Source organism: Sus scrofa, chromosome X (assembly GCF_054392235.1).
Source record: "Sus scrofa isolate SSC_HxYL_T2T_F1_AM1 chromosome X, Sscrofa_HxYL_maternal_Yorkshire_Landrace_v2.0, whole genome shotgun sequence".
Lineage (NCBI taxonomy): Eukaryota > Metazoa > Chordata > Mammalia > Artiodactyla > Suidae > Sus > Sus scrofa.
The window spans coordinates 34,211,991-34,237,804 of NC_139401.1; the positions used below are offsets into that span (position 1 = coordinate 34,211,991).

At 35.8% G+C, this 25,814-nt stretch overlaps 1 protein-coding gene and 1 long non-coding RNA gene across 2 annotated transcripts in view; one reads left to right on the forward strand and one right to left on the reverse strand.

Annotated features, from left to right (window-relative positions):
* The window catches only part of LOC146394535 (uncharacterized), a 149,297-nt gene that overhangs the window by 99,660 nt on the left and 23,823 nt on the right, over positions 1–25,814 (forward strand). The gene's annotated exons all lie outside the window — the stretch shown is intronic.
* Positions 21,533–25,814, reverse strand: part of TMEM47 (transmembrane protein 47) — a 30,791-nt gene continuing 26,509 nt past the window's right edge. Inside the window, exon 3 of the mRNA XM_001925136.5 lies at positions 21,533–24,895. Coding sequence (XP_001925171.1) covers positions 24,717–24,895 — 179 coding nt within the window. The 3' untranslated portion in view covers positions 21,533–24,716. The remainder of the gene's footprint in view (positions 24,896–25,814) is intronic.

Genomic DNA, 25,814 nt, shown 5'->3' on the forward strand with positions numbered 1-25,814 from the left:
CTCCTTACACTGTCAACATCATTGAAAACAAGGAAAATATGAGAAATTCTGACAAGAGGAACCCAAGGAGACATGATGATGAAATGTAATGTGGTATCCTGGATGAGCTTCTGGAACAGAAAAATGACATTAGCAAAAGACTGAGGAAATCTGAATAAAGTATGGATATTAGTTAATAATAATATATAAATATTAGCTCATTGATTATAACAAATGTCCTATACTAATGTAAGATGTTAATAGGGGAAACTGACTATGTGGTGTATAGGAACTCTGCTATCATTGCAGTGTTTTTTTATAAATCTAAACCTATTCTAAAATAAAAATTATTAAAAAATCAATGAGGTAGTAAGAAAAGGAAGAGGGAAATAAGATATAGGAGAAATAAATGAAAAGAAAATAGGACAGGGGAGAAATAAGTATATTGATACCCCATAAGAATGTCATTTAAGTATAGCAAAAAGTGTGCTGTGTCCTTTTATTTTAAAAACATTCCAAATATTTGCATTTAAATGAATTTAGATATTAAAAGCCATGCTATGTTTTTAAATTCAATCCACTTTAAAATCACAGATTCATTAGCTATTTTCTTCACTTCTTTAGTCACATTTATGTCCCTCTTACACCCAAAATCTTAAAAACCTTGGAAGTCTACCTAAAAATTCCTTAGCTTTCTTATGCCTTCCAGTTTTTCTATTTTTACCATTTTACAGTGTTTAACGCTCTCAAAGGCAATGATCATTCTCCCATCCTTTCTTCATTTAAGAATCTTTGCCTTCACCCATTATCTTCTCTTCAATCCAGAAGTAACCAACCATTTTCCTAGTCTATCTTAAGTTTTGGTCTACATCATGCTTTATAATGAATATCATACTTTTAAACAATTCAAAGTAATAAACTACTGATAAATGTAACAACATGGATGAATCTCAAAAACATTATATTGAGCAAAAAGAGCCAAACTAAAATTAGCTGTGTCATTCCATTTATATTAAGTTCTTAAAAGGCCCAGTCTAGGAGTTCCCGTCGTGGCGCAGTGGTTAACGAATCCGACTAGGAACCATGAGGTTGCGGGTTCGGTCCCTGCCCTTGCTCAGTGGGTTAACGATCCGGCATTGCCGTGAGCTGTGGTGTAGGTTGCAGACGCGGCTCGGATCCCGCGTTGCTGTGGCTGTGGCGTAGGGCAGTGGCTACAGCTCCGATTCAACCCCTAGCCTGGGAACCTCCATGTGTCGCGGGAGTGGCCCAAGAAATAGCAACAACAACAACAACAACAACAAAAACACACACACACACCAAAAAAAAAAAAAAAAAAAAAAAAGACAAAAAAAAAAAAAAGGGGTCAGTCTAAGTTATGACAATCGAAATCAAAACCGTTGTTACCTCTGGACAAGGGGAATTGGCTAGAACTGACAATAAGGGAAATTTTAGGGGTAATGGAAAACATTCTATAGCTTGTTTGGGGTAAAGGTTATATGAGTATATTCATTTATCAAAAATCATTAAATTATAAATTTAAAAAATATATATAATTTATTTTATGTAAATTATATTTTAAAATTTTGGAGGAGTGAGAACTCTAAAAAAAGTTACTATAAATTCATGTTTAAGTGGTTTTTAAATATAGCAGCCAACATTTTCCATTTAGAAATCTGTCTTTCTGGGAGTTCCTGTCGCGGCTCAGTGGTTAATGAATCCAGCTAGGAACCTTGAGGTTGCGGGTTCGATCCCTGGCCTTGCTCAGTGGTTAAGGATCCGGGTTGCCGTGAGCTGTGGTGTAGGTTGCAGACGTGGCTCGGATCCCGGGTTGCTGTGGCTCTGGCATAGGCTGGCAGCTACAGTTATGATTAGACCCCTAGCCTGGGAACTTCCAAGTGCCTCGGGTGCGGCCCTAGGAAAGACAAATACTCCTCCTCCTTCTCCTCCTCCTCCTACTAGAAATCTTTCTAACTTTTTAAAGAAAAGGGGGAAACCTGGAAACATTGAACCCACATTCACACATAAGCCTATAAATTAGGTTTAGCACCAAGTAAATCTTTATCATCTCCGTTGGCCATAAATCCTGCCACTCTACAATGTGTTTTGCATCCAGCTAGTTTCATTCATTTATGTTGTTTCTGCAGACAGAGAGATATTTGAATCCATAACTCTAGTCATATTATCCCTTTCATCCATTTAGGGCTTTTTTGTTCCTGTTAGGTCCTTTGGTCTAAATTCTACTCCTTACTCACAATGTAACCATTGTCCTTGTATTTGGACAGAGTATTCTAAGATTACACATACATATCAATAGCATATTTGCAGTCTTATTGAAATGACAGACCCAAAAGTTTACCTGGTAAAATATGCAGTGGACTTAAGCAGAGGCAGGTCATTGCCATTTACCCAGAGACCCTGGAACAAGATACCTTTTACAGAGGTACAAAGATGTAATAAAATAATTTAAAAATGCATATTGCCTATGTATAATGAAGATACTACTTTATGAATGATTAAACTTTCCCGATTATTTCTGACTTTAAATTTGTAAAGCTATCAAAGCCTAAAGTCTATATCATTAAAATCTCTGAGCGTATCTCATTCCACAGTGACATTTTTTCCCAAAGGGCTTACACATAAACACAGAGCATATAAGTGATTTTATTAATGGGATTTCCTGCTAGTTTAAGATTATTCCATTTTTAAGACTACCTGGAACATTTTATAGGTCACAAAAATATTTTTAAAGATTCCTTAATGGAAAAGTGACTGAAATAGTTTAGATCAAAATAAACTTCACCATGTATCAGAGACTAGGCATGAAATACTTCCATTCAGAAGAATTGGGGGGGCTTAGGTTCACCTAATGAGTGAGATATGAAAGTCAAATTTCTACCTTAACTAGGGAATCTTATTTAGGAGACCATATTCCTCTCATTTATATTCAGTACCACATTCAGTGAAAACAGAAACACCGCAATTAAGTAATCATCCAGTTTCCTCATAAAAGCACATTATGTTTCAGATGTTATCAAGAGGACATGAAAAGTAATCCACAGGACATAGAAACATAATATAGCAGCAGAATGTTATGTTTTGAAACCCATTGTCAACAATATTTACGAGACATAGCAAAAGAGAGTGAAAGAGAAGAAAAGCAGTAATGATTGAAAAAGTCTTTTAGCAAACACCTGTAGATTGCAATTTGAAAAGAAATTTTCTTACCATGAAAAATAAATAAATTTTAAGTATGTTATTTTCCTCCCTGTAAATATCTCCACTGATTCACTTACCTGGGTTGCTAGCCAACAGGGTCCCAGTTGCATTGCATATTATAACATATATAGTTGCAGAAGATATTAATTTGCATTACTAAATTAGGGAGAAAATATGAATTTAATTAAGTTAAATTTTTGCTTCTCACACTAGTAGTAAACAGAAAGAGGTCTGGTTTGAAATATGAGATTGGTTTTGGTTGAGTATCCTAAACCCAAAGGGAAGTAAGGGACTAACAATGATACAATTTTCTTAGACACACTTGGTGGGTTCAGGTAAATTTAAACTTTGAAACATGTAGGGAAATGGAAGCAGGGTGAGGAGGGAAAAGAGAGAACAAACAAGGTGACATTGCAAGCAGTTGTGCATTGGTGTTTACAAATGTTGGCCTGGATTTAGAGCTTTCTGGAACAGAGTTAAATTATACCAGGCCAGTGCCCTGAATGCCTTTGTGCAGTCAGGCACTTGTCAAGTTCCAGAATGATGCCTCCAAAGCATTCACAGCCTTTCTCACCAACTAGGTAGGTCAGTGGTGTTTGGACATTAAGTTTGTTTTTTTCTTGAATATTAAACATCCTAAAATTAAATTTATTTTTCTCTACATGAGATAGTCAAGGGAGAAATAAATTTAAGAATCTAAATTATCCAGATTATTATCTAACTTTTCTGAATTTGATTGAATACAGTCAAATATGTTTTCAAATTTTAATGCAATTAAACAAAGTCATTTGAAACCCCCAAATAATGAACATCTACTATACTTTCTGCTTTATATTAATTATCTGATATGTCTCTATGAAATTCTATGAAACAAGGTTTACTTCTATTATAATTCACATTTTACATATGAGAAAACTGAGATTTTAGTTTGTTCATAGTCACTATGCTAGTAAGTGAATGATTTGGTATTTAAATTTGGATCTGTTCTACTTCAAAGTATTTTAAAACATATGTTGTGACTTTTTTTGTTTTGGCCATGCCCTTGGCATGCGGAAGTTCCCAGGCTAGGGATCAGACTTGAACCACAGCAGTGACATTGATGATCCTTTAACCACTAGGCCACCAGGGAACTCTCTGATCAAGTTTTTTTTGGGGGGGGTAAAGGAGAAAAAGATAGGTTTATTGCCTTGCCAAGGAAAGGGGGCCACAGCAGGCTAATGCCTTAAAGACTGTGCCTCCCTTGGAAGGGGTTAGGAGGGGGTTTTAAAGTTTGGGAAGTGGAATAAGAATCAGGGCCATAGATAAGGATCAGGGTAGAGGCAAGCTTGCACTGTTTCTCAAAGCTTAGTGGCCCCAGGACTGGTTCTGGTGGTCTTCCTTCTTCCGGGAATGAAGGATGCTTCATCAAGTAGTTCTTCCATTTGTTGGGGGTTTTAGTTCTACAGAAAGGCTCAAAGATATTATTATGTATATTCCTTGAGGAGGAGCCAGGACCCTGCCCCAAGGCTGCACTGCTCCTCTTGGGTCTCTGCATCCCCTCCCTGCCCTGATTAGCAACTGCCCTTTGGAACTCAGGGAAGGTCATGGAGGCTAAGACTTATTCCCTAAAAACAAGAAATGGAGGACATAGAAAGGCTTGTGTGCCTAGGAGCCTCACAGGGCACTGACTTGGTTACATAGTGAGGGCGTCATGGCTGAGACATTGAAACAACGGAGCAGATGTATTGCCTGTAGACAACACAATAGGAAACATTTATTGTTTGGGTCAGATTTTGTGCTAAGTGCTTTCCTCATGTCAGACTTTCAGAGTTTACCCACAAATGGAGCAGCTGAGATAGAGATATTAATCAACTTTGCCCAAGACCACATATCTAGTTAGTAGAAAAGGCTGGATCCATCTATGAAGTGGGAAGCGTTGGGCCCAATGTCTGGACTTACTGAGGTTCAGGTTCTTTATGCCTCCACGCAGAAGGAATTCAGTGAGAGACAAAGTAATAGGCAATAAATAGATTTATTAGGATAGGACGCTTGTGAGAGATTCAAGTGAGCAGGCAAGGAGGCTCTGCCAAGTTTTATTTTTAATAAATTACAATAGAACAAAGCAGAGTAGAAAATATTAGACAGCAAAAGATGTAATAACAGTTCATGAGACTTTTCTTTCAGATATGTGTATGTGTGCAGCATGTGTATAATGAGGTAAAATAAAAATGTCAGAGAATGTTTTGCCTATGTTCTCTTCCGAGAGTTTGATGGTGTCTTGTCTTATATTTAAGTCTTTTTTTTTTTTTTTTTTTTTTTTTTTGGTCTTTCTGTCTTTTCTAGCGCCGCACTTGTGGCATGTGGAGGTTCCCAGGCTAAGGGTCTAATTGGAGCTGCCGCCACTGGCCTACACCAGAGCAACAGCAACACCAGATCCGAGCTGTGTCTGCGACCTACACCACAGCTCACAGGCAATGCTGGATCCTTAACCCACTGAGCAAGGCCAGGGATCAAACCTGCAACCTCATGGTTCCTAGTTGGATTCGTTAACCACTGAGCCATGACGGGAACTCCATATTTAAGTCTTTCAGCCATTTTGAGTTTATTTTTGTGCATGGTGTTGAGGGTATGTCCTAGTTTCATTGATTTGCATGCAGCTGTCCAGGTTTCCTAGCAATACTTGCTGAAAAGACTGTCTTTTTCCCATTTTATGTTCTTGCCTCCTTTGTCAAAGATGAATTGACCATAGGTGTCTGGGTTTATTTCTGGGTTCTCTATTCTGTTCCATTGGTATGTATGTCTGTTTTGGTACCAGTACCACACTGTCTAAACATTCTCTGACATCACCCTTACAAAAGGTTTCTCAGGTCAGTCTCCCAAAGCAACAGAAATAAAAGCAAAAATAAACCAATGGGACCTAATCAAACTGACAAGCTTTTGCACAGCAAAGGAAAGCAAAAAGAAAACAAAAGGACAACTTACAGAATGGGAGAAAATAGTTTCAAATGATGCAACTGACAAGGGCTTCATCTCTAGAATATACAAGCAACTTATACAACTCAACAATAAAAAAGCCAACAACCCAATGGAAAAATGGGCAAAGACCTGAAGAGACATTTTTCCAAGGAAGATGTACATATGGCCAACAAGCACATGAAAAAATGCTCAGCATCCCTGATTATTAGAGAAATGCTAATCAAAACTGCCATGAGATCCCACCTCACACCAGTCAGAATGGCCAACATTAATAAGTCCACAAATAACAAGTGCTGGAGGGGGTGTGGAGAAAAGGGAACCCTCCTGCACTGATGGTGGGAATGTAAGCTGCTACAACCACTATGGAGAACAGTATGGAGGTACCTTAGAAAATTATACATAGAACTACCATATGACTCTTGGGCGTATATCTGGGCAAAACTTTCCTTGAAAAAGACACATGCACACCTACATGTTCATTGCAGCACTATTCACAATAGCCAAGACATTGAAGCAACCCAAATGTCTATCGACAGATGAATGAATTAAGAAGATGTGGTACATATACCTAATGGAATACTACTCAGCCATAAAAAGAACAAAATAATGCCATTTGCAGCAACATGGATGGAACTAGAGACTCTCATCCTGAGTGAAGTAAGTCAGAAAGAGAAAGACAAATACCATATGACATCACTTACACCTGGAATCTAATATATGGCACAAATGAACCTTTCCACAGAAAAGAAAATCATGGACTTGGAGAACAGACTGACTTATGGTTGCCAAGGGGGGAGGGGAAGGGAATGAGGTGGATTGGGGAGCTTGGGGTTAATAGATGCAGACTATTGCCTTTGGAATGGATTAGCAATGAGATCCTGCTGTGTAGCACTGGGAATTATGTCTGGTCACTTATGATGGAGCATGATAATGTGGGAAAAAAGAATGTATACATGTATGTGTAACTGGGTCACCATGCTGTACAGTATAAAACTGACAGAACACTGTAACCTAGCTGTAATGGAAAAAAATAAAAATCATTATACAAAAAAAATAAAATAAAATAAAAATGGATTTCTTACTTTATTACAGTAAAAAAGAGTTTGAAAAATACCTCAGTCTACACTCTCAAATTAAACGAGTCTGTGGCAATTATAAAAGCAAGACAAACTACCATAATGGGAGAAGTGATTCATAATGTTCTCATATTTAGTGGCTGTGGGGACTATTTTTAATTTTCTACTTCACTGGATATTTATTTTTAAAAATTTTTTATAAGGGCTGCAAGTGCAGCATATGGAAGTTCCCAGGCTAGGGATTGAATCCAAGCTGTAGCTGCCAGCCTACACCACAGCCACAGCAACGCTGTATCTGTCACATCTGTGACCTAAACCACAGCTTGTGGTAACTCTGGATCCTTAACCCACTGAGAGAAAACAGGGATTGAACCTGCATCCTCATGGATACTAGTCAGGTTCATTACTGAGCCACAAAAGGAACTCCTCTTTCACTAGATTATTTAAGTGGACATCTCTAAGATGGTTCTCTGGATTCTTTCTGCAAATTAGGGCTTGACCAACAACTATGTGTACTTCCATGTATGCAAGATCCTATTTGAATGAACATAACAGTGTGCATTAGGGCTTATACGAATATTAAAGGCAAGGATACTAAACTCAAAAATATCTTCCCAAAAGTCATCAAGCTAATACATGCTATAAATAAGAATCAACTCTGAACTCTGTTGTGTCATGTCCCCTTCTCCTCACACTTTCTTTTTTTTAATGTTTTTATTATAGTTGACTTACAATGTTCTGTCAATTTCTTCTGTACAGCAGTGACCAGTTATACATATATATTATACATTCTTTTTCTCACATTATCATCCATTATGTTCCATTCCAAGTGACTAGATATAGTTCCTTGTGCTATACAGCAGGATCTCATTGCTTATTCATGCCAAATGCAATAGTTTGCATCTCCTAACCCCAAACTCCCAGTCCATCCCATTCCCTCCTCCTCTCCCTTGGCAACCACAAATCTGTTATCCATGTCCATGAGTTTGTTTCTTTTCTGTAGATAGGTTCATTTGTGTCATATATTAGATTTTAGATATAAGTGATCCTTTAGATGGCATATGGCAGGTGTTCCATGTAAACACAGCTCTCAGGTTCAGTGCAAAAACAAGATGCTTAAGAAGTATGAGTCCTTAGAGTGTCACTGGTATTGATAAGACTCTATGGCTTTTTACATTACTAATAAACATATGTAATTCTTGATCTGACAGCGCTAACAAAATAAATGAGTGAAATCATTCAATTTTAAAAGCACTAAGTAACAGAGTTTTTCAGTCTCAAAATTTCCAGTTTTTCAGAGAAAGAAGAATTCTTTGATGTTCCAGATCTTAGTGGGAATAGGTAGGGGGAATGCAATTGAGTCTACTGTGAATAAAATACTAACTTACAGAAAAGAAAACTTAATTTAGCAGCAATACATGATAATAACTAGCTTCAATAATTATTGCTGGAGTTCCTGTCGTGGCGCAGTGGTTAACGAATCCGACTAGGAACCATGAGGTTGCGGGTTCGGTCCCTGCCCTTGCTCAGTGGGTTAACGATCCGGCATTGCCGTGAGCTGTGGTGTAGGTTGCAGACGCGGCTCGGATCCCGCGTTGCTGTGGCTGTGGTGTAGGCCGGTGGCTACAGCTCCGATTCAACCCCTAGCCTGGGAACCTCCATATGCCGCGGGAGCGGCCCAAGAAATAGCAACAACAACAACAACAACAACAAAAAAGACAAAAGACAAAAAAAAAAAAATATTGCTTTTTATATATATTCTCTCTTTCTGAGCTATTTGAATCATTATTTGTAATTGAAAGAATAATTTGATTTCGATGTTCACTTAATTGACTCATCTTAATCCATACATAGGGAAATCATTTGTATTGTAACTGTATGGGTATTTACTAATGTAGTCAATAGATTGAACAGAGGCTATTCAAAAGACAGTAGATACACAGAACATCTCTAGAAACATGTGATGCACAGTTTAGTGTTAAATATGTGATAGGTACATACGTAAAATAATCCAAATGTATATTTATACATAATATATCTGTTTAACTGGCTCCAATGTAGTGAGATATGCAAGTATGAAATATATGTGAAAAAATAAAGCCACCGTTTTTAGGAAAATATAAGCAGTATGAACATGAAATAGTATATTTATCTATAACTCACAAATTCTCACTTGCTTTTGAGATGGCTTTTCTGAGAGTACTAATATGGCATTTAGCTACTACCAGCTTCATTTCTTTTTCTAGGAGCTAGTAACCAGATCGAATGCTATGGAGTTATTATTGGCAGAAGACCAGTTGTTTTAGATATCAGTACTCAGTGGCAGTGCATGAGTTTTATGAGGATAAAGAGTTGGGAAATTATGTCTCTGTGTTATATACAAAGTCATGTCACAGTTCGAATTATTTATCTATCACCAAGCATCTCAAAGTGCAGCTGTAATATAAGGCAAGTAGATTTAGAGTCATAAGACTACAATGAAGTAAAAAGCTAAAATTTACTAGCTGATTAACTTTGAAAATTAATTAGGCTTCACTTTCTTCCACTGAAAATTATAGATGATAATTCCTTTTTACAGGATGTTGTAATAGGAATTTGAGGTTGAATCATATAAAATTGCTGATATTCTATCATTTTTATCTACAAAAATGATAATTGCATTTAGATCAACCTCATAGTAATAGCTTTACATTTATTGAGTCCTGTCTTGTATGCACTTTGCTATGTTTTACATTATAGTAGATTATAATGATGGCTTTGATTTGTCACCCCTTTCTGTATTTATGTCCTTTGCAATATACATCTTTAGTATCCTTCCATCATGAGTGGGCTGACGTTCCCAGTCTCTTCAGTCTGAGCTCAACAACTTTACTCATTTTGTCAGTGGATTGTCAGCATGAGTGAGCAAACAGAGGCTAGCAATTAACTTTAGCAATAGGGCTTGCCCTCTTGTGTCGTGAGAATGTGTCTAGAACAGACTCCCGGGGAATAAAGACATATCCAGAACAGAGTGAAAGACATCCAGTCATCCCAACTTAGGCTATCCTACATCAGATGACATCCAGCCACCTCCCAGACTTGCTCAGGAGACCAGGAATTACTAGTATAACCAACCTTTAGCCAACCTCCAACTCTAAACTTACACTTGTATACCACTGGGGATTTATATCACTACACATATTATTGTGGCAATAACCAACAGATACAAACTATAATCTCATTTCATTCACAGACCAAGTCTAAAGGCAGTATTTATCATCTCACTGAACAAAAGAAAACACTGTGACCCAGAGAAAAGTTCAGTAAATTGTCCTGGGTCATATTAACATATAGTAAATGACAGAAGAAGGGTTTGAAATTAGGGAGCCTGGCTCCGAAGGCCATATTCTAACCAGTACACTGAACAGCTTTGTTCTTGTAAAGTTGAAATGAGATTATTTTTTGAAAGTGCTTTGTCAGTGTTAAAGCACACTAACAATATGTCATTATTATGAAGCTGCAACTCCTTTTCAAAGATGTTGTAAAATTCCAACTAAGTTTTTCCTTTGTCTCATAAAAAAATAAAAATAAAAAATTTTTAAAACCTTGGGCAGGCACTAGATAATTTAAAAGGCACTGTTCTTTGATATGCCAGTTACATAGGGAAAAATGATAAATGGTGAAATTTAACATGCCACCTTCCTTCCAAATCAGTGATAGACCGCTGCTATTTGCTAGGCAACTACCAAGTAAACAGAAAAATAAAGCCACGGTTTTCTTGGCAAGTATCATTAAAAATAGATTAAGTTTACTGTAAATGTAATCTGTAGCATAGATCATACAGACAAAAAACCTGAAGGGGAGATGAAGGCATTAATAAGATATTTCTTAATTTTATGAAGCATTACACACATCAGACTACTGAACCAAAATAACCTAGGGAAATAGCAATGAAACAGGGCATCTATTTCTCAGCTTTGAAGAGGCATGCAAGTACAAATGGTGCAAAACAAGAAGTTGATTATGCCTGTAAATTGGAATAAACATAAAAAAGAAAACTCTGGAGGTGCTAATAGGCATTAAGTTCATGAGGTGTGACTTTATTTACAAGGAATATTTTCTATGGCCATGAATTTTAAAAATTCCATTCAGTTTTTCATTTTTACATATATCGGACCCCTGATTATTTTCTTCAAAAATAAAACTAGAGTGCTGCACTGGGTGAAATGAATAATGGGAAGAATTGAAGGGAAACAGGACTATGTATAAAAGTGTACACCTAAGCTGAGCGAAGCATGACCAGAAGAGAGACTTCTTGATTTGAAAGGCTTTTGTCTGCAGGATTCCTCTTTTTACAAAACATAAGAGATGGCGCTTTTTTTAAAAAGGAGAAAGAAAAAAAAAAGAAGAAGAAAAAAGAAGACAAGAAGAAACCCAAAAGAAATGGATTAAATAGAATAGGAAAAGAGTTCTGCTTTGGAAAGCATAACTAAGACTTTATTTATATAAAACCTGTTGTTTAATAACTATCTCCCCAAAATCCTAGGTTTGATTTAACTGGCTCTTATTTTAATCATTTGCTTCTCCTTTGATTATTGTCATCTAATTTTCTTAGTCGTTCTTTGAATAAAAAGGAAATTTAGAGAGAAGAGTGAGAACACTCAGAGGAGTTTTGCTCTTGAGTGTCTGTTTTCTCTAATATTCAGCTTTGACCACAAACCATTCATTCATTCACGTATTCATTAACTAATAAACATTTATGGGGGAAAAAAGATAACTCCTTCTTAGTGCATAGGCATATACAAGTTCTCCTGAGAGAAAACTGTTCTTGATATAGATTTGGATAGGACTCATTTTTTCCTGACAACTATACTTTCATGACATCCCAACATCTTTTTCATGTGCAATCCTGTGATACTTGGTCTCCTTAAACTGTGCTTGCTCAAAAGATGTAGCTTTGTATAGTTCCTGATGAATTTTACCTTATTGTCATTGCTTTACTGTCCTAGCCTGTGAAATGTTTTGAATCCTGACAGCATAATCCTACAATGCTTTTTGAAAATTTTTATGTATTTTTCAAAGCCATTGAAAAAACTTCACACAGGTCAGATGAAAAAAATCCAAAAAAAAGTTTGTCACTGTATTACGTGGCTGCTGGCATGCAAATTGATACCACTGCTTTGGAAAACTGCTTGGAAATACTTATTAAATTGAACATGTGAATTCCCTATAACCCATCAGTTATGTTCCAAGTTATAAATACACAACAGAATTGTTTGCACAATTTTATCAAAGGGCCTGTACAAGAATAATTATACCAAAAATATTTGTAATAGTCCAAAGTGAGAGCAAACTATATGTCCAGCTATAGTAGAATGGATACATTAATTATGGCATCTTCATATATACTATACTATACAGGGATAAGATAAACAAAGTATAGCTTATATGCAATAATGTGAATATATATCAAGAACATAGTGTTGAATAGAGTAAGACAGAAGAAAAATACTGTATAAGTTGACTTTCTTGAGTTAAAAAATCAAACTACATAAAATTATAATGTGTAGGGATGAATAGCTAGGTGATCAAGCTACTTTTAAAAAGTGGAACAGTAATGAAAAGAGCATGAAGGACCTCTGAAATGCTGTCAATTTGTTTTTTGATCGTGGTTATGATTATTATATGGTTGTTTACTCTGTGATAAATTATTGAGCTCTACATATGTATTTATACACTTTTGTGTTTTATTTTACAATAAAAAGATTAAACAAACAAAAGTACTAAAACATGTTTTCTGGTTCATCTCCATTCCTTTAACCTAAGCTGCCATTAAGCATCATACCTTTTTTTTTTCTTTTTGATTCTGACTTCTTTGGATAAGTTTTTTATTTTTTCTATTATACTTGATTTACAGTGTTCTGTCAATTTCTGCTATATAGCAAAGTGACCCAGTCGCGCACGCACACACACACATCTTTTTCTCATATTATCCTCCATCATGTTCCATCAAAAGTGACTAGATATAGTTCCCTGTGCTATACAGCAGATCTCATTGCTTATCCAGTATCATACTTTTTTTTAAACAGTTGCTTTTTTATAGAGAACATCTTGCTTAAAGTCTTCTTGGAGTTCCCTTGTGGCACAGCAGGTTAAGGATCCAGTCTTGTCACTGCAGCAGCTCAGGTCACTGTGGTGGGGCAGGTTCAATACCTGGCCCAGGAACTTCTGCATGCTGCAGGTGTGGCTACTTAAAGTCACTCTCATATTTGTCACCATTATTATTTTGTAAATAAATGGCATATTAGCCTGGGATTGCTAGGCTGGAAATATATTTCAGAAGATATATAGATAACCTCCAAAAATTAAAGGAGCTGAAAAATAATGACCATGATTTATGACAATTAACTCTTCTTAAATCTCAGATATTTTAGTAATAACTAGGCTAATTCTGAAGTGAAAGTCTTTTGATCATTTACAAATGAAGTAATAACCATATCTTATTAATCCTAAAATATTTTTTCACACCTATGAGATCAGGGTGCATCTTATAATCAAATGAATCCTCAATCTTTGTCAGACTGGATCAAAATTAAGTTATTCCAAGGAAGACTTTTGCTTGCTTTTGCCAGACAACTTCAGGCACTAACCATCTGAGACCATTTTAAATTAAATTCTCTGCTTGAAGTTTTTTGGACCACACTGGAATTCAGACCTCAGACTTGCATGAGTACCAACTAGCTGTTCAAATTCTCTACCCAATGCCAAGTCTGTGATATTAAGGTCCTCTTGCTGTTCCTTTTTCTGTGGCCACTCTATTGAATTGCTTAGTTTTACACTTAAACTATTACAGCCTTTGGTTACCATTTTATTCAAAGGACTTCTGTTATGCCACACCTCTACCCAATCTTGTTGTTTTTCCTTTCTCATTGGTACATAAATTCTTACAATCCATGGTGTCTTAGATTATACAGTGGATGTTTGCTTTCTTTCCAAAAGAAAATATTTAGCCTACTAGTGCACAGAAAAACCCAGACTGATTGTTACATGTATAATTTTGTTTAACCACATTTTATTTTTGGTCAAAATCTTGCTATATATTCTATATTGTTAGTAAAGTATTAGGTTGCAATTAAAATTAGTGAACTTTCTTTAAGAACCATAAGTCATATTATTACATGATGCAGAATCATTTCTATGTGTTTTTTATTGTGTTATTTCTACTTTGTTTTCCTACTTGAATTATGAGACTCATGAAGTCTCAGACTATACCTTTAGTAATGTCCAGTTGCCTTGCACTGTATTGGGCCCAATTAAAGATGCAATAAAATTTAGTCTGGAGGCTGAAAAACATGAGGTTTGCAACAAACAAACAAAACTTCTGTGAATAGGGTGTGTGTGCCTGTGTGTGTGTGTCTGTGTGTACCTGAATGAAAAAGAATAGTCAACATCTGGGCGCAGAAGCAAAAAAAGCTTCTTCATTGGTCTTCATTATGAAAATATTTCAGTCTTGTCGGGATTAGATATTCTGAAAGAATGCTTGGGAGGGGACTGGAATCCTATCTACAATGCTTGCTCCAACAGATTCAGTTCACAGCCTTAGCAAGTAATAAAAGAAACTTCTGGACCATGTAAGGGATTGCCCAGGCATGGCTATGTGCATTGGCCATTTTATGTATTAATGCCAATCTTGAATCAATCACTTTTCTGGTCTGCTGTGGAAGGAAAGAGGATATTTCTGTCAGTAAGTGAATGGAGGATTACTGACTTGCTGACCTTTCCTGACTGTGATAAAAGATGACTTCTTTCCTTTTAGCAATACTTCAAAAATGGAAATTGCTCTTTTAAACTTACGATGTGAGAATGAAGTAGGGAGCCCGCTATTATTCCATAAATAGATGGTGGCAGAGGGCACCCCTTGGGAAAGTGAGAAATTCTCATTAGGGCTGTTTTTCTGAGAGCTGTCAGTATGCATGCGTTTGCATTTAAAGAATGGAGAAAGGAGGAAACAAGTCCTGACCGGATGTATTTTTAAAACTCTATTCTTATTCCTGCAGAATTTAAATATAGTGTGTAAAATACAGCACTCCTAAATGCCTCATGCTATGTTTGTTCTGCAGATTCTTATGTCATTTTCCTGATGAAGGAGTCAGGAATGCAAAATTATTTTGCCTTGCATTGTTAGATCCCAGTGAGAATGGAAAATAACAAGGCGTGCATTTTCCTTGACCCAGGATATGTGACACTTGCCCGGTATTTCAAAAATGAATGGCTTTTGCTGCTCAGGCCATAGGAAAAGAGAATGTGCTAAAGGATTGGACTTTCTGTTAAATGTTTTCAAGGATCCTTAAGGCCTGAAAAATTAAACAAGTGAGAAAATGATGATGCAGAGTATTTAGTGATATCAAATACTGAAACAACTAAAGTGCCCCAAAAGTCCCACCATATCCCTGGAGTGTTCTATCAATTAAGTCTTAAGTGACCTTTCTTTCAGTTGTACCAGTTTTCAGAATCACTCTTTTGTTTAATGTTCCGTGTGCATGTGGCTTCTCTGGATAATTTGAAGATACTGTTCACAAAAAGCAAGGATCCTGTGTTATACCAGTGGATGCTTCTGGTGATGAATCGGTTTGTCTTAAGGGCTTAAGGCCATCTGCTGTCACACAGAATCACAGAAAAAAAAAGTCTGCCAAAGTTAAAACTCACATCAATCATTAGAACTTTGTTTTGAAATTAAATAGGGAAGAAAACCTGAAAGTGGATGACTTCTACCCTGGATGAAAGCTGTGGAGATGACAAATAATTTGACTGCCCGTAATACTTTGCTCTAAGAACTAAAAAAAAAAAAAATCATGCCAGCATATTATTTAAAGACCTAAATATTTCTGGTCTAATTGCAAGAAAGAACAATTCTCTCTTTGAAGGTGTTTATGTCACAGTGCATCTGATGTTTAAATGCATATTACATGGTGAATTTTCATGAACAATTAATGATCATTTCTTAAACATACACACACACACACATTTGCCTTTAGGGGGACACGATAGCAAGAAGCAGGAGTAGGGGGTTATTTTCCATCTTCTTAATTAACTCTATGTTGAGTTGGGCGCACAAATGTGGGGGAGATTAAGTCCTTGACCTTGGGTTCAGTTGTCTGTGCTTATGTGTAACTACTTTTTCACGTGCGGAGCCACTATTTTAGCCAAAGGGTGATCCGAGAATAACTATTAGGTTGTCTTGCTTAAGCAGCCATACAGACCATGCCTCCAGAAAATTCCATGAGTAGACTCTTTTGCCAAATAAAATTAACACGTTCACTCCAGCATACTTGATTCTACTTGGGTTTGACTCACCTGAGCCCAAAGCAGCACCAGAGTGGAAGCAATGGAAACCTTAGCTGATAATATTGTGTGTGTGAGGTATAACCCTGAAGTCCTCAATGGAAGCCATAAGTGCAAAGAAACACGCAAAGTCAGCAGGACTAGCATTCTCGGAGAATACATGTGAAAGTCCTCTCTGGAGCTGTGCAGCATGACAGCTCTTATGGGCTGATGTAGATTGCCAGTTCATTTGAGATGTAAGATGGGAGAGAAATGACCATGAGTGGTTTCAGAGATTCCAGGACAGCTTTCATGCCATCTGATAATTATTTTTTTTTATTTTTTGTTTTTGTCTTTTTCTTTTCTCTTTTTAGCTATTTCTTGGGCCGCTCCCACGGCATATGGAGGTTCCCAGGCTAGGGGTTGAATCAGAGCTGTAGCCACCGGCCTACGCCAGAGCCACAGCAACGCAGGATCCGAGCCATGTCTGCAACCTACACCACAGCTCACAGCAACGCCGGATCGTCAACCCACTGAGCAAGGGCAGGGACCGAACCCTCAACCTCATGGTTCCTAGTCGGATTCGTTAACCACTGCGCCACGACAGGAACTCCGCATCTGATAATTATTGATCCTTCCCCCTCAGCATATAACTTTGATCCTGGAGAAAATATACACACGGGACTTTTTACCCTAAAATATTTTCACTGAGTTTACTGTGAATGAGACAACTGGGAGCAATTTTGATGGGGAAAATGAGAGTCTTCCCCTGGGGTGGGACAGGAAGTGTGTCAGGAAATCTTCATGTACTTCCCAATTCTTTTTTGGAGATTTAGTACAACCTAATATTGAATCCTTTAACAAAGGGTGCTTTGTCTAAGAAGAGTTTCTATTGGTTCCAACTAAAACTGGTTTAAGCAAAACAGGAAATTATTGGAAGGACACAGGAGTATTTCATGCAGCACAAGGACTAGGACTACCCACTCTTTTATTCTCCCTTTAACTTACAGGGACCCTCTTGACTGCTTCTCTCTGTATATCTATTTCATTCCTTTATTCTCTGTGGTTTTCTTTGTATCCCTGCATATACCCCAAAACTCCATAGTATAATCATTTTATTACTAACCACATGCAGAGACCAATTCCAAATTAATGGGCAAGAGAAACAGAGGAGGCTAGCTTAAGGCAGGAACCATCTCTGCTGTATGTAATCACCTATGACCGGGGGTGTAGGGTTATATGGTGCAAATAAGGCTGCCTGCCAATTCCTCTGTTGTTCTCAGAAAAAACATTATGGGTGGAGCCTAGACTCCAGAGTTAATTGATTACATCATCCTGTCAGGTTTCTACTCTCATAATTGAACAGTCCTATAACACAGTTATGAATAAACAGTAAAACTTGGAAGATCTAACTATTTGATCTCCTTTTCCTTTATGTATTTTCTCCAATCTTTGCACTTACTCTAACTTTGTATTTCCATAGCTTGTAAATGATTCTAGAAATGCTCTGGTTCCAAAATAAAAAATGTATATTCAGACCATTCTAAATATAAAAAGTCAAGAAATTTCTACATATTTATACTCATAAGTCAAAATAAGCCTAACTTTAGGAAAACAGCATGTTGTATGTACTTCCCCATCCACACAACACAATAGTCGACCAAGCCTAACAGAAGTGAAATGGTGCTTTTGATTGATAAGAAGTCTTAATTGTTGCCTCAACTTTTAGAGCATTTCTGATTCAAAGATGCCATTCAATCAGTAGCAGAAGGATCAGTGTTTAGGATCATACTTGAACTCCCTAAAATTTAAATACTTGCCCAAACACATACTAATATTTATTGACTTTCTGATACAAATAGGGACAAAAATAATTTTATCCATGCCTTAAGCAAATGTGGGAAAATAAGTCAAAGTATTCCATGTCTTAAAAGTTGGCTAGAAAGGTAAATGCTAAATATTGAGGTTTGCAAAGAAATATTCTGAGTGAGTTTTCCAAAATTCTGCTTAATTCAAGATTTTAAAATATCGAGGTCTTCAGAAAATATAACTGGAAATTTAATATTAAACATTGTGCCTCCATAAGAATTTCTATATCATATCAGATATATGACAAATTTGTTCCAACAGTGAATAGCACCCAAAGCTTGGAGTTGAATGAGAAACATACTTTTCATGATCATTAGTGTTAAATGTTTTATTGAAACATCTCATTTTTGCCTTTTTCAGACACACCATGACTCAAGTAATTAACACAACCATAATGGCTAGATAATGTTTAAGAATCACCCAAAAGTTAAAAACTGGAAAACTTGTTCTTGATGTCAAGAGTTGCCACATCACCACTGAACAGTGATATGGCCACAAAGGGGGAACTGCTCTCCAAAAATGCTTTAATCCCCAAGTTTGCCTAGGAGAGGATGCCAAGGATGACAGCATTCTCTCTCTTTTCAGTTAACACATAGTAGTATTTCTAGCATAGTAGTATTTCTCCTCCATTTAACTCTTAACAATTTAACTCCCCATTCATAATAATCTTAAGAGAAATTTCTATTCACGTTTAAAACAATTTATTTGAATCCTCCCTTGTGAAAAATTTTTATCAAAAAATTAAATAGGCTGTATGATATTCATTTCTGATTTTACCTTTATGTCGTTAAATTCAAAGCAACCAAGGAGCAATCTTCAGTACCATCATCACATATATATAGTGTTTTAAGTGTAATGCCATGCCTTCTCTCTTCTGTAGTATAAGAAATGCCTTTGGGTCACCCACAGAATATCCTTACCCATGCCAAAATTAGTATATAAATTACATAGTTTAGATATTATTTTCTTCATTAATCCTTGTCATGCAGAAATTGATCTACTCAAGGTTTCTGCTGGTTTGACAACATGGTTTTTCAGCACTTGTTCCAAGCCTCTTTTATAATCATTATTTCTATGAAGTCATTCACCTTGGAAATAATTGCTTGCCAAAACCGAGTTTCTCTGGTGAACCACTCAACACAGCTTTATTTTTACAAAGAACACCATTCTTTGTGTGCTGTTAATCTTGGCTTAGAAACACCACATATTATCCTTCCAACTTGAACACTTCAGCTCCTGTTCTCTTAGTTATACTTTGGAACCATTCGACTTACGGCTGGAATATAAATGTGCGAGTCACCTAGCTGGTGACTCTTGGAAAATAGGTTTTCCAAGTATGAATATATGGACCTTCTGCTCATGGCAACATCTAGTAGTTGTTTAAAAATGTGAGGCTCTCCCAGTCTGCAAACCTGCTTTAAATTAGAAAAATTGTTGGCATTTTATTACACGGAGCTTTGTTAGTCTGATTTTAACTTTGACATTAAGTATCCGTGACATTGTGTTCCCAATACTTGACAGAGAAGTTTAATTATTCAAATTTAATTATTCAAATAAATTAGTGCTTCCTATGAAAATATTATGTGCTTAATTCTCATTTTTTATTTGCTCCTTTAATCTTATTTAAGTTTGCACTTCTGAAAAGTTATTAACAAAGGTCATAACATGAAAATTTGATCAATAAATTAGAAATCCAGGTATTCCGTAGATTATTATACAGAATAAAAAATAATTTCACTATCAGTTCATTTTCTAACCAAAAGGACTTAAAGACCATCAAAATGGAACATTGTGTTGACAAAGCATGGGCCTGACTTTAATAAAACAAACCATGAACTGACTACATGGCCATTATGGCAAAGCACATTAGAATTGTTTTCCTGTTTTATGTTCACAGTGAAATCTCTGAAGGCAATGGTTTTTTCCTTGTCAAATCCTAGTCAAGTTATGTCTCCATGTCTTCCAAATTCAGAGAAAGTGGGTCATGGATAATTACCAAGCAGGACATGTTTGTAAAGGTGTTTTGCTCATGAGAATTCTGTATTAAAATAAAAGTACTTTATACTGAAAATATAACACATCAAAGAAATTATGCTACTTCATCAGACTAGAATAAGGCTATTGAAAAGGAAAATTTCTACAATGACAAAATTTGAGAAAATGTTAAAATTTATATCTTAAATGTGCATACTTTTGAAAGTCTGATTTTAAAGACCTCATAGTTTTGCAAATGATTTACAATGTTTTCTTTTCAACAGAAAAATATACTGTGAATCTCTCAAGATTTGAGGATTCATGAGACATGAAAGGATGTCTTCATAACAAAAATATATATTTTATATTCAAACTGGTTTTATTAACACAAGAAAGTGCTCAATTATATATGGTCCTATTTCTGTCTTCTGGAAAATTTTCTGACAATCATACAAGCAAATTTTTCAGTCTAATTTACATTTCTTTCCAAGTATACTATTTATGTAATACACAAACGGTGACGGGAAATTTGGACTTATATTTTATGAATTTATTATCACACACACACATGCACCAAAAATGTAGTGTCTAATTTTAAAAAAAAAGAAATAATGCAGGAAAGTCTGCTTTAACATACCTTGCAAATACTGAAAACTAAACAAAAACCAAAATAGAGCATCAAACACTTTCACTACTCCTCGAATTGTGTGATTAGAGTAGGGAAGATAGCCTCAACTCTATCTCCTCTGTGCCTTTCGAAATAAGAAAGTTTATGAAGATATTTAATATTCTTTCTTTTATTCTTCATATAACTCAGCTGCAGAGGCTAGAAAGGATTTGGGGAGATAATCTGAAACAAAAAAATTGTTTAAAAATATATACAAAATGGGAGTTCCCTCGTGGCTCAGTGGGTTAAGAATCTGGCATTGTCACTGTAGTGGCTTGGGTCACTGCTGTGGTGCAGGTTTGATCTTTAGCATGGGAACTTTCACATGCTATGAGCATAGCCAAAATTTTTTTTTATATACAAAATAAACATGTTATATCAATCTATATTTTCTAAATAATATGTATTTACTAAAAGAGAAAATGAACTGAAGACATGTAATTTAGAAACTTGTTCAAGAGTCCACACAACATAGAAGACACAAAGTCAAACAACATCAGTGAAACCACTTTTATTTTTATTTTTTCCACATAGATAACTTCATGTCAGCTACAAAAATCATGAAATGAAGAACTGATTGTGAAACTGCAAACTCAAAACCACTGGAGTGATAAACAGGTTTTCCCTAGAGGACTGTTTAAAAATAATCAGAATACCATGAATTCATATTTAAGTAGTAAACATATCATATATTTAAAAATAATAAATATAGAACAGCAGTAAAACTAATAGCATAAACAGCATGAAGTATATTTTATTTTTTAAGACAGATGAAATTTCTAGGCACAGTTTTAGGCATTAAAGAGGACACAGAGGCATAGGTTAGTGTGTGCTGCTCTGTACAAAAATACAGTCTGAATAAATTACATTGCTAGCCATACAATTAGACGTCACTTACCAGTCAGTTCATTGCATGTTTAATAATATACAGGTACATGCTAATCCATATATATCATTTATATTTCAAACACATAGGTCTCTCTATATTTATGTCTTTAAAATTTACATGTTGAACTTACAAAAAGCTAAGTCGTTGTGCAAGAAATCCAAATAACTAGCCCTGCTGAGTACTTTATGCTATATGTGTGTATGTGTACCTCTCGCTCTCTAAAATAAACAATGGGTTTGTAGTTAACAGTTTTGCTTGTAAGAAAACATCAAACAAACCTAAAGCTGCAAAGACATAAGGTTAATGTGGGTAAAAAATTCACTTTGTTTATTCTGACAGACAAAACAATATTTTGGATAAGCAATGACAACTTTCATGTTATACTGAACTTGTTAGTAATAAAACACTCTCAAATATTAATGATGGTAGAAATATAGCATAGGGCTCTTCACTGGGAAGGGAAAAAAAGTTATATAAGAAATCTACTTCTCAGTACACTGCAAATATGTATGCCTTAGCCTATACCATATTCTGTCACTTTCCAGCTTCTCATATTGACAGAATGAAAACCTGATGAGACTCAAGATGTGATACTGGTCTAAAAGCACACTGCATTCTCTACTAGTACTAAGAAAAGCGCCTCATTGATGTCAGCACCAAAGTACTGTTCCTCCATTATTCAGGAATAAAGATATTCTCTCACAATAGAGAGTGTTTAGTAGCCGAAATCCCTATCCAACAAATACCGTATTTCTCATGCTGCTCTGATAATATGCAATTAACTGCAAGACAGCCTGGCCCAGATTTTACTATTTCTCATGAAAATTGCTTCAAAAGATTCTATAAATAGTAACATCTTTCTGGAAATTTTCCACTCCTAGTTTCTTATGATTCTATACAGAATCATATACTTTTATAAAGGTTTCTCTCTAGGATACATTTAATCACTTTTGTCTGTCATTGCTAAAATAAGAATATGCCTGGTTCTTCAAATTTACTTTGTGATTCCATAGAAAAGTCACAAGATAATAGGGTTTTTTAAAAATATTTGAATAATAAAATAGTTTTTTTTTTCCCTGTTGTTTTTGGCAGTAGTTCTTAAGCTGAAATCAGAACTCTGCTTTGGAAGGTAAAGCAAATTATTATTGATGTGGTCCTGCTCTTTATGGATTTTGCAATACAATAGAACATAGGTATATTTTAAATGATTTTTCCAATGCTTCTTTCTGCAAGAGGGCCAAATATTGTTTTGTTAACAAAAATAATTATTTATAACTTTTATATTAGAACTGTATATTTGATATAAAAATATGTTTATAATTAAACTATCCAAATTTGTGTATTAAACAGGATTAACACAAGTTTGCAGTGTAAGATTTGTTGCAAACTTCTTCCCTATTACTGATACTTCCTTCCATTTGAACAGTCAGTAAATGATTCCCTTACCATAAATCTATATTTGTGTGCACAAATCAGTCAGCCCATTAGTTAACCTCAGAGGACCAGGTGATAACCAGATGAATTCTACTCCTCTACTGACATTTAGACATATATATATAAACCTATCACTATTCCTTTATTTTTTAATGAAGACATTTAAAATACTTGGGAAAAAAGCAGCCTTCTATTTTAATGAATTTTAAACAAAACGATCATCCTAATTGCTACTCTCTTTTGAACTACAGTGCTTAATTTTCAGATTAACACCATTTCAATTTTTCTTCTTATACAATTCTATTAAAACTTTCCAGTGAAACAGTAGAGAACATAGAGCAAAAGCTTTAAGGTATATGTACTTTTGTATGGTAAATAAGTGTGAATACTGATCTAAGTCTCTAAACAATGTGTACAAGGTTAGTGTTCAAATCACTTCACTAAGAGCAAATATTAATTTTATGTGCAATAGGCAAATGCATGTGTAGGGCTAGGGAACAACTTATTACCATTTATACTAATGGTTCACCTTCTATAAAAATAGTTAAGCTTGTTACATATGCACAATTGTTTGCTGTAATGTTTGGTAAGTGATTTAAAGGGTACTTAGGATAAAAGCAACTCATGCATATTTCTTTCTGTTTGCCCCAGGGAAAGTAAGGACTCTCAATTTTTCCTCATTCTAGATAGATATGGCTGAGGCACAATTTCTAACCACATAATGAAAAGCACATGTCTCCAAGTCTTGACTCCCTTCCCAGGGAGATGCTGATTGCCAAAGCATAACCTCCCATTAAAAAGCGTATTCTTGAAGGTGGACTATGTACCATTAACCAGTTACATTCAGAACTCCCATTAGATGCTGAAGGGAAGTTCACTTTTCAAGAGTTCACTCAAGCAAATAACCAACAGCCAATGTAGTCACTGGGTGGGATAAGCAGGCAATAAGGACTCTAACAGTGGAATCCGTGTCAGCGCAAAGGAACTTCTAAATGCTGTTTATGCCAGCTGCTCCCCTGCAGGCAATAGGAGATTCAGGCATTTCTCATTCCAACTAGTTTCTCACAATGGTTGCTGTCATATAGACCCTTCACTTGTCAAGAAAAGTGACATGAACATATTGGAAGTTTGCAGCATTTGCCTATGTCTAATCAGCTCCCTTAATTTGTGCAGGTCCCTAAAATGGATGTAAAAGCTGGTTATGATGTTGACAGCCAAAAGGCAAAAGATATTAAATCAACTGAGCAAATGGCTTGATGCTCCACAAGTGTTTTAGAAAATAGTGAGTTAGAAAAGATGAAGACGTAATCCTTTTGTTGGATGGTTGATTTTTTTTTTTAATTTGAGACTATTGGTTCTAGTAGTAGTCTTCGTAGTTCTTAGGGTTCAGGCAATAAAGAATGGCACCCCCAAACGAAAATATAGTTGCACCCCAGGCCAGGCCATAACCCCAATTGAACTCATGGTAAATTTTCAAGCTCACAGTTTCAATGAACTTGATTGGATAAAGGACCAGGCTGCAAACCTGTAAAACAACTGAAAGAAAAGCAAATCAAAATTAGAAAAATGTTATTTATAGGGAATAAAATTATATTACACTTTAATCAAATAAACATAAAAGCCAAAAAATCTGAAGCATTACTTATTCTAAATAGTATACTTTATTGACAGTATTTTTTTGTTTTAAAACTAAAATGCAGTAAGAATTCACAATATATTAAGAATTACTCTAATAATTAGAGAAATGCAAATCAAAACTACTATGAGGTACCACCAAGTCAGAATGGCCATCATTAATAAGTCCACAAATAACAAATGCTAGAGAGGGTGTGGAGAAAAGGGAACCCTCCTGCACTGTTGGTGGGAATGTAAGCTGCTACAACCACTATGGAGAACAGTATGGAGGCACCTTAGAGAACTATACCTAGAACTACCATATGACCCAGCAATCCCACTCTTGGCCATATATCTGGACAAAACTTTCCTTGAAAAAGACACATGCACCCACATGTTCATTGCAGCACTATTCACAATAGCCAAGACATGGAAACAACCTAAATGTCCATTGATAGATGACTGGATTAGGAAGATGTGGTATATATACACAATGGAATACTACTCAGTCATAAAAAAGAACAAAATAATGCCATTTGCAGCAACATGGATGGAACTAGAGACTCTCATCCTGAGTGAAGTAAGTCAGAAAGAGAAAGACAGGTACCGTATGATATCACTTATATCTGGAATCTAATATATGGCACAAATGAACCTTTCCACAGAAAAGAAAATCATGGACTTGGAGAACAGACTTTTGGTTGCCAAAGGGGAAAGGGAGGGAGAGGGATGGGGCTGGGAATTTGGGGTTAGAAGATGCAAACCATTGTCTTTGGAATGGATAAGCAATGAGATCCTGCTGTACTGCACTTGGAACTATATCTAGTCACTTACGATGGAG